The sequence below is a fragment of the Danio aesculapii genome, chromosome 25 (assembly GCF_903798145.1).
Source record: "Danio aesculapii chromosome 25, fDanAes4.1, whole genome shotgun sequence".
NCBI lineage: Eukaryota > Metazoa > Chordata > Actinopteri > Cypriniformes > Danionidae > Danio > Danio aesculapii.
The window spans coordinates 7506807-7517677 of NC_079459.1; the positions used below are offsets into that span (position 1 = coordinate 7506807).

A 10871-nucleotide genomic window follows, 5' to 3' on the forward strand; every position below is an offset into this window, starting at 1 on the left:
ATTTTTTCTTCTTTTGTGTTTTAAATGTTTAAAATCACAAAAGGAAGATATTTTGAAGAATGTTACATTATGAAAAAAAATCTGTTGTTCAGTGAAAATCAGTGTTTTCTATCTATTTACGATTGTGAGTTGCATTATGGGACATTAATCTCTGCTCCGTAGACTTTTTAGCAATTAGAAATGATTTAATGTATAAGAATGGTTAAGATTTATACATTAATTATATAATGTATAAGAAAAAATATATAAAGAAATAAGTCTGTAAAATAACAGAAAATGTACTGGCAGTTTATTACTAAGTTTTTGTACTGTGATATACAACACCAACCCAGACAATATATTACTTTAAACTAATAAAATTATTAATAAAAGTCATTTTTTAGAACTTTTCAAGGTAAAAAAATTGTTGGAAGAAAGATCAAGGAGCCATAATGCAATTAAAAAGCATAAATAAACAGGAAAAAATTATAACATGAATCACAAAATATGGAAAACTACTACTAGAAAATAATAAAAAAAAAATACTATGGAAATCAATGGATGCCACCTACCAGCAATTTTCAAAATATCTTCGTGTTCAACAGAAGAAACTCATAAAGGTTTAAAACAACATGAGGGAAAGTAAATGATGAGGTCATTTTCATGTTTTGGGTGAACTGTCCCTTTAAGCCATGCATATGATACCCTTCCACATACGTTGTTTTAGCATGGATGTCTGCTCAAATGAAACAACTTTAAAGAACTATTTGATCATTTTGTTTGATAAGAGTTTATAATGCAATCTTTTTTGAGTGAAATGCACAGCAGTCTGCATGTACTGTTCGCAGTTGGAAATGAGTTACAGACGATCAAACGAAAAGATTTACTGCCCCGTAAAGGCGTCAAGTCTGTAACTTTACAGCGAAGTGAATACGCTCAGCATGTGTCTTTGATGACACTGCAAGTTCAAGGCAAACTTTCAGAGCTCCATGAATTACGGCAGTGCAAGTTTACAATTTTACAGGTTTTTTTTTGTTCTGGCTCTGAAACAGATGGGGTTAAGGTTTCCAGGTTTGTTTCATCAAAGACCGCATCTACGGGCAAGCATGTACACGCGTTTGAGTATGTGAATTAGGGAGTGTTTCATAAGTGAAGAAGTGTAAAATGAGTTGTAGACAGGAGGCGGCAGAAAAAGAAAAAAACAGAACCGGTCTGATGAGACACTCCCAGTGTCCCTACCCAAAAAACACACACCCTTACTGCCCTGCCTCACCCTGCCCTGCTGCAGTACTTTGAATGATCTGAAATAAAATAGTTAGTCTCAGCAAAAATCAAATTTTTTATTTTCTAAGAGCTAAAAGCTTGGCATTTTGCCAACGCCAGATCTACACTGTGATTTCAATGGTAAAAACGATCTAGTAATAATTTGTAACCTTAATTTACCTGTATATACTGTGAACAACTGTAAATTCACATAATTCCCTGCATGGCACTTCCCTTTTTATGCTGTTTTTTTTACATAATCATATGGTTGTGTTTTTGTCTGTGTAACAAAGAATGTGATGCGTAGATGTTAGTACTGATGTATTAACAGTGTAAATTAATGAAATACAGTTGTTTACTGTAAAAATGTGAACATTTATTTTAAGATTTGTGCAGTTTTTTAATGATAAAATACTGGCAACCACAGCTGTCAATTTTTTTAAATATTATGGATTTTATGGTATTTTGCCAATGCCAGATCTACACTGTGATTTCAGCTGTAAAAATGCTCCAGTAATAATTTGTAACATTAATTTACCTGTATATACAGTAAATATCTGTAAATTCACATAATTCCCTGCACACTTCCCTTTTTACGCTGTTTTTAACATAACCATATGTGTTTTTGTCTGTGAAATTAAGAAAGTGATGCGTAAATGTTAGTACTGGTCTATTAACAGTGTAAATTAATGAAATACAGTTGTTTACTGTAAAAATGTGAACACTCATCTCATGATTTGTACATTTTTTATGATAAAATACTGATTACCACAACTGCACTGTGATTTCAGCTGTAAAAATGCTCCAGTAATAATTCGTAACATTAATTTACCTGTATATACGGTAAATAACTGTAAATTCACATAATTCCCTGCGACACTTCCTTTTCCTGCTGTTTTTTTAACATAACCATTTGTATGTGTGTGTAACAAAGCATATGATCAATATATGTTAGTACTGATGTGTTAAAATTGTAAATAATTGAAATACGGTTGTTTACATTAAAAATGGTACATTTATTTGATGGTTTGTACTGTTTTTTTTTTTTTTTTACCTTGAATTTTATGTTTTTTTTCTAACAGTGTCATTTACAGACAAGGAGGCTTTTTTTCTTCAAGACGTGGAATGCATCTCCTCCAGAAAGCTCTTGTAACAGAAGGTTTAAGGCTGTTGTAACTTGTTAAAACACTGGTAAACCTCATAAGCCATGGGGTCCAGTAAGTGGTTAAACCTGAAGAATACCTGCATTAGACCCTCATAAAAGCAGGGATTCAAGCAATCAGGCTTGACCACTCAATTCCACCACAGATTCTTAACTGCGTAGAAGTTTTGCATTTACAATCCTATAGTACTAGTAATAGAGATGGGCCATAGAGACTTCATTTATATTAAAATATTTTCTGGTATTTATTGCGATGACAATATAATTCAGATTTTTAACTGAGAGACAAAAAAAGTCATGTATCTTTAGAGAAAAGTATTCCTTTTCTTTTAATTTATGTTTTTTTCATTTTATTTTAATTAAAAACGAATTAAGACTAAATGAAAAGACATCTGATACCACTGCTGCGCTGATAGAAACAGATAAATGGATCAAATATGAACATAATTAACAAACGCTTGAGGCAAAAAAAAAAATGGATCCTGGATGTTTTATAATCATACAGTGAGTTTTTTTTAAAACAAGCACAATTATCTGCCAGTGGAGTAAGCAAAATAATCTTATTTCAGAGCGAAAACAAGATAATTTCACTTGTTTTAAGGAAAAACTTAAGGACATTTTTTGACTCGTTATTTTTGAAAACAAGACAATGTTTTTTTGCTTCTTGATTTAAGACTTAAAAAAAACTTTTTTTTGTTGCAATGTAATACTACGATAATTAATCTAGCCTTTATCGCTGCATTGAACACTATAAAATAGCATGATTCTTGCTCGTTCTGTGATATGAAATAACATCTGGTCACAAAAAAGGAGTGATTTCAGACATTTTAAGGCTGAGGCTAATTATGTATAACCATAAGAAATGGATTTTGAGATCTCATTTGCACAGAGTTTAAGATCTCCTGCATGGAGACGCATTTCTAGTGCCTACACTAAGCTGTAATACATGAAAAAAAGAGAGAAAAACAGGTTTGCTTGAACATTAGGTTCTTTTATGGTCACATCTTGTGACATCACGCCCTGTTTTTGGTTCATTTACATGTCTTTGGTCTGTGTTTTGTTCATATTTCTGTCAATATGCGCACAGCTTGTTTGGCTTGTTTTAATCAAATTTGCCAAGTGTGAACACATCCTAAATTAATTTAATTTGATTGTAAATGTAATTTACATTTTAATTAAAATTACATTACTTTTATTTTATTGCACCTTTATGTTCATTTAAAAAAATTCCACTGTGAGCAAAACTACAGAAGCGAACACACCCTAACTTCTGAGCACAGAGCGCATTAAAACGAAATAGTAAAACTCTCAGGTTACATTCTTTACCGCAACATCATAACATTTGATATTCACACTATTATTGTCAGACCATGTTACCTTCCTCTTGTGCAGCGCTAAGCACTTTTTTTTGTCATGAATGGGTTTGGTTTTCAAAGGAGAGCTTTGAAACTTTCACTCTCACTAGACGCGTAGCAGGAACTGAGATTACACTTGAACTTTGCTCAGCTCGCCTCTGTAAATAATTAACTCATACACAGCATACGCTGCGTTGCACACCTTCCATATCAATATCTTTCAAAACTATTACATTTGTGTGCATTTTCTTAATTTCACTTCTGATTATATAAAATAAATTCATGAGATAATGGATAATTCATGCTAACATCTATTGTCCAGTCATGACATTTTTTTTTATTATTAACTGAAGCAAAGACGCATGCAACCTACACTTTTAAAAGTAAAGTTTCTTAATTGGTGTTTATATATAAAAAAAATACTTTCTATCAAACAAAGAGCTCTTTATATTAAAATAAAATAGTTTTTTTATTATGAAAATGTCATTCAGGAAACATTTTATGCTATGGCTGAAAGATTAAATCCGGTAACACTTCAGTTTAGGCCTAATTCACGATATTAACTATTAGCTTATTAACTGCCTATTATTACGGTATTAACTGTTCAATAGTAGTTGTAAAGTATGATCCCTAATCCTACCCAAAACCTGAACCCAACTTCCACCTTACTTACCATTAATAAACAGCTAATTAGTAGTTTATTAAGCTAGTAGTGTTAGGTAATAGTTTGTTAATACCATGAATAGTGACCTAAACTAAAGTGTTACCGTAATTTTGACAGATTTAAAGGTATACTTCATTCAAAACTAAACATTCTGTCATCATTTACTCAGCATTTACTTGTTTCAAACCTGTTTGACTTTCTTCTGTCGAACACAAAAGATATTTTGAAGAAGGCTGGAAACCTGTAACGATTGACATCCATTTGTTTTTCCTACTATGGAATTCAATGGTTATAGGTTTTCACCGATCTTCAAAATATCGTCTTAAGCATTCAATGAAAGAAATAAATGATTGAAAACAATTCGAGGATAAGTAAATAGTAAGTTAATTAGCATTTTTTGTTTGAACTGACTCCCTTTAAGTTGAGACCCCTTTAAATTAACCCTAACCCTTAATATCTATAGTGATTTTGACAAATTTAAAGGGATTGTTCACACAAAACTAAACATTCTGTCATTATTTACTCAACATTTATTTGTTTTAAACCAGTTGGACTTTCTTTCCTCTGTCGAACACAAAAGAAGATATTTTGAAGAAGGCTGGAAGCCTGTAACCATTGACTTCCATTTGTTTCCCTACCATGGAAGAAAATGGTTACAGGTTTTCACCGTTCTCCAAAATATCGTCTTTAGCGTACCACGAAGAAAATAAACGTATAAATGTCTGAAAACCACTTAAGTATAAGTAAATAGTAAGTATATTTTCATTTTTTGGGTGAACTGACTCATTTTAAGTTGAGACGACTAGAGAAAATTAATCCTAACCCTTAATATTTGTCATGATTTTGACAGGTTTAAAAGAACAGTTCACTCAAAACTAAACATTCTGTCATCATTAACTTCTTCCAAACCTGTATGACTTTAGTCGAACACAAGAGAAGACATTTTTAAAAAAGCTGAAAACCTGTAACCATTGACGTCCACTTGTTTTTCCTACTATGGAAGTCAATGGTTACAAGTTTTCAGCATTCTTCCAAATATCATCTTTTGAATTCAATAGAAGAAATAAAGTCATAAAGGTTTGAAAACCACTTTAAGATGAGTAAAAAGTAAGTTAATTTTCATTTTTTGGGTGAATTGACTCACTTTAAGTTGAGACGACTAGAGAAAGTTAATCCTAACCCTTAATATTTGTAGTGATTTTGACAGATTTAAAAGGATACTTCACTCAAAACTAAACCTTCTGTCATCCATTACTCAGCGTTTACTTGTTCCAAACCTGTTTGACTTTCTTCTATCAAACACAAAAGAAGATATTTTGAAGAAGGCTGCTAATAGGATTTCGCTATTTAGAGTTTGCAAATAAAACTTTTATAAAATTACATTATTAAGAGGAAAGTCCGAATGTGCAAACACAAAACCAACTTTACCTCTATCTAAAATTCAATTTTTTTACGGTGTATATTTACTAAAAAAACGAAACATTATGTTCACATGCCTTGTATGATATTTAGTCTTTTTGTATAGCCAAATAACATCACGTGATCACAGTTTTGCCCCAGGCATTAGTCTCTAAATATCAAAAAATTTGCATGCCGAAGTGTAAACAACACAACGCAGCCGTGTGCGTGTGAATTTAATAATGTCATATTTACTAACGATATCAAAGGCTAATCTTCGTTCCTAAAGAGTTATAATTCATCATTGTTAAATATGAAAGCACACACCGTACAAAAGCGCAGAGCCTTTCATGTAAAGTCAACCTGACAGATGATGAGCAGATTAATAATGCAAAGGCTGTTATGTTATTGTTGCTGTATTACAATGAGATCAAAGCTGATGATGATGACACACCTGAGGAAGCGTACTGTGACGAAGAGCCGTTCTGGCGCGGGAGCGTGGATTTCTCCGCTAGTCTCATGGACACCTGCTGTTGCATACGCTTAAGTCTGGCTTCCTCCTTGTGCGACCCGAGCTCGTTCTCGGACGGGACCGCGTACGTGCTGACGGTAGAGTTGGGCTGCAGCGCCGACAGAAAGACGCTCTCCGAAGTCACACTCGTGCTCATTGTGAAGCGAGCTGAACCGCCGAGATTGGAAAGTTACAGTCCACCACACCGGAGAGTGGGAAAAAACAAGTCCTCACGGGTGGAAACAACAAACGCGCCTCCGGTTAGTCAACGAGTGTTTCTTTGCGCTGACGCTGGAACTACTGACGGCTGAACACAACTCTGCGGCTTTTTCGCAGGTGGGAGTTAAATATTGGGCGGAGTTTGCGCTGAGTCACCTGAGATACCTGGTCCAGGTAAACTCAACAGACAAAAGGAGGCTCTCTGAATTAGTGTTTTCGCATGTAATGGTGTTTAAATGGTGCTTTAGTAGATGAAATTGAAAGATATGTCGTTTTTTTTAATTAGCTACATATTTACTGTAGTTATAGATATGAAAAAAAATCCAATCCAGTCCTCTACTTGTGTTTAGTTTTCACTCAAAAAAGACTTTTGCTACTTGTTCAAACTACTTAGCTTATTTAAAATGAGTTGAAACAACACAATTCTTACGTTTTTTGAGGGGACAACTTCATTGTTTTGGGTTCAATCCACCTACATTTGTAAAAACAATTTAAAGTTAACTTTATCTATTTGTGTTAGGACAACATGGAGGAATTGTGTGGAACCCAGCATTTATTACACTGAAAAAAAGATTCATTGGATTTACAATATTTTTAAGGTAAGTGGTTGCAAACAACTTATGCTGAAACATTACTAAATGTATTTTGTTTGTTTCAGCTCATATAAATTGTTTGCAACAATTTTGCAAAAATCATAGTGTACAGTGTAATAGGCTAATAATGATAACAACAACAATAATAATAAGAAGAATTAAGATTATTATTATCACTATTATTATTCTTGCCAGTAGTATAGCTTAGCCTATAGTAATATTCTCAGTCAACATAAAATGGGCTGCAGAACAATTAAACATAATATATATGCAATTACATTTTTAATGTAAATATTATTAGTATGTCAATGAGATTCATGAACAATCCAGGTCTTATTTATTGGGTTGTATATAGATGTGATGTTTTATGTTTCTGCCCAAATTAAATGGAATTTCTGATAGATAGATAGATAGATAGATAGACAGATAGATAGATAGATAGATAGATAGATAGATAGATAGACAGACAGACAGACAGACAGACAGACAGACAGACAGACAGACAGACAGAGACCGATAGATAGATAGATATAGATATATATATAGAGAGAGAGACAGACAGACAGACAGACAGACAGACAGACAGACAGATAGATAGATAGATAGATAGATAGATAGATAGATAGATAGATAGATAGATAGATAGATAGATAGATAGATAGATAGATAGATAGATAGATAGGTATATTTTTGTTACTGTTGTTTATTCATTTAAACAATTATTTTGAAATAAATTATGCAATTATGTTTAATTCATGAAAGTAATTTTATAACTGCTTTTTTAGGTTACCTGATAAAAACAAGTCTGTGGTCACATGATCATCTGATCAAATAACATGACACATTTATTGTGACTACAACTATTGAATTCTTTCATTAAACTGGCAAATGCTAAACTCTGACGTTTATAATGTTCTTTCAGACATGTTGACATCAGCGCGGAGTGAAAGTCTGCAGAGAATGTGCTCTGGCATGCTGGTGACGTTCTCTATTCGTTTGCACAAGTTGCTGTTGTTGAATCGTTGCCTAGCAATGTGAGGAGTAGACGCGACAGATCTGTCAGAATTCATTCACAGCAATCTCAAGTTTCATCTTTGTATATAAAAAAAAAAGCAGTTCTTACTTTTGCTTCCGATGAAACTCTACTCTGAATAAAATCATACTTTCCATTCCAGTTTTGGCCAAAACTCAGTTTAAATTTAGTCAAATTGTATACTGTTAAAAACAAATCTGTAAAATTTGCAGTGACAAACAGACAGCTGTGGTTGCCAAAACTTTACTGTTAAAATTACGGTAGAAACTGAAAAATACAACATGATCTCACAGCAATTTGTAACTTTTTGATCAAGTGGCTAATTCGAATAAATTAGTACAATCTCAATTGTACAATTTAGTATTATTTGCTTATCCCCCAATTACGGTTGGATTTAGGGGCGGGGTTTGGTGCCACACCTCCTTTTTAAAATCGTACGACTGAACTCCAATAAATTCGTACAAATTTATAGCCACTAAACTGACAAAATGTAAAAAAGTAACGTTTCCTCATGTTATCAGGAAAAATAATGTTCGAAATTTTACAGTAAACTACCGTATTTCATTATTTTTTAGTATTATACATCAGTGTTTTGAACTACGAATATCTATACTTCATACCTTTAGTTACACAGGCAAAAACACAACCATAAGCAGGTGATGAGGAGAAAGTCATAAGATGAACCAAAGCTCATCACAAACGACTTTTCCCACAAGCAGAGAGACACAACGACTAAACACCATCATGATAACACTCGTAAAAATCAACTAATTTACAAATACTTGCTTAATGTATTTAATATTTAAATACAAATATTCATCAACATTAAATGTAATTTAAAAATCCAATGTACATCACTGATGAGGAGGAAAAAAACTAAAAAGAGCCATAGTAAAGTCAACAAAAGGCATAAAAAGTGAAGTATCATGCAGGGAATTCTGGGAAAGTCAATTAATGGTTATTAACCGTATAGCTTATATTAAGTAAATATTTTTAAAGTGGAAATTACTGTCATTGTCAGTCATTACTGTCATTTACTGTCATTTTTACAGTAGCAAATAATGTCTTGTTAATAGCAAATAATAATACATTATTTATTGGCTTATTGTTTGTTAATACACATTCGGCTTAACACATGGTTTGTTTTTTCAGGTTGAATTATGTTTATACTATCTTCAATGCACAATTGTCATCACAAATCATCACACTTGTTTTATAGAAATGACGTCCTCCCTGAAATATACTTGAGTCCGATTTCAACTGTTCAACTGCATCTTCCTCAGAAACTCATTCATTCACTGAGTCACTGTGGCTGATGCCAGATTTGTAATCAGACAGCCTTTCCATGCTTGTTCATGTAACTGAATCATGCTCATTCACTGTATTATGCTAATTATTATTAGAAGCCAAAACAAATAGAAAGCTTTTCTCTACTCACCAGTAACACTAGCAGTAGTCGTTGTATATTTCCAGTGATGTGTGTAGTGTGCTCTCCTGCAGTTTGCTTGTTAAAATCTGACAGATTTCACAGGGAGGCAAGAAGATATAGAATCAGCTGTGACTACGCCCTTATCACAATAAAACTGTACATGTGTGTGTGTGTGTGTATTCATGATCAGCTTTCTGGTTACTCATCCCCTGTATTAAGATAGGTGTGTGTGTGATTATGTGTCAGACAGTTGCAGTGGAGAATGGAGAGAGAGAGACAAAATGGGCGAGTCAGGTGTGAAACACGTCAAGGAGGAGTCGGAGGCAAGGAACAGGGCAAAACAGCCAAAAACCAGGTTCTAGGTTTGTTTACATAGCAACGGTGTGATCAAACGTAGCATTTTTGAAATTGCATGCTTCAAAAGAGGACTTAGATGATTTACATACATACATAATAGTTTCAAGTGTATGCACTTCTTGTTTTATGCAAGCACAATAGAGAATAAGTCACTGTACTTTACAGGTTTTACCCTATTATACACTAAAAAAAAAACTCTGTTATTTTACGTTCTTTTTTTTTTGGCAGCTGGGGTACCGGAAAAAAAGAGTTAAATAATGGCCAGTAAATTACAGAAATTTACCGTAAAATAACAGCCGTTAAATGACAGAAATTTCCTTAAATTAAAATTTTTGGTAAATTTCTGTCATTTCACAGCTGTTATTTAACTTTTTTTTTACAATAGCAACCAGCCAAAACACAAACACTTAGCAGACCAGAACTCTCTGGCATGGTAAGAGCATCTCTGAATGCACAACACAACCAACCTTGAGGCAGATGGGCTACCGCAGCAGAAGACCACACCGGGTGCCACTCCTGTCTGCTAAGATCAGGAATCTGAGGCTACAATTCGCACAGGCTCACCAAAATTGGACAATAGAAGATTGGAGAAACGTTGCCTGGTCTGATGAGTCTCGATTTCTGCAGCAACATTCGGATGGAAGGGTCAGAATTTGGAGCCAACAACATAGAAGCATGGATCTATTCTGCCTTGTATCAATGGTTCAGGCTGCTGGTGATGGTGTAATGGTGTGGGGGATATTTTCTTGGCACCATTTGGGCCCATTAGTACCATGTGAGCATCATGTCAATGCCACAGCCTACCTGAGTATTGATGCTGACCATGTCCATCCCTTTATGACCACAATGTACCCATCTTCTGATGGCTACTTCGAGCTGGATAACCCGTCATGTCATAAAGCGAGAAT

General features: G+C 33.8%; 1 protein-coding gene across 2 annotated transcripts in view; it reads right to left on the minus strand.

The window, feature by feature from the left end:
• Positions 1-9769, minus strand: part of pkp3a (plakophilin 3a) — a 34000-nt gene extending 24231 nt beyond the window's left edge. The window contains exon 1 of one of the 2 annotated variants that reach the window (XM_056452150.1): positions 9616-9769. Coding sequence is in view for 1 of the 2 variants with exons in the window: in XM_056452149.1 (XP_056308124.1) it covers positions 6276-6489 (214 nt within the window). In the remaining variant the exon portion in view is untranslated. Of the gene's footprint in view, positions 1-6275; positions 6647-9615 lie in introns of those variants that run through there. The other variant, XM_056452149.1, reaches the window with a different exon arrangement.
• Positions 9770-10871: the final 1102 nt, after the last annotated feature.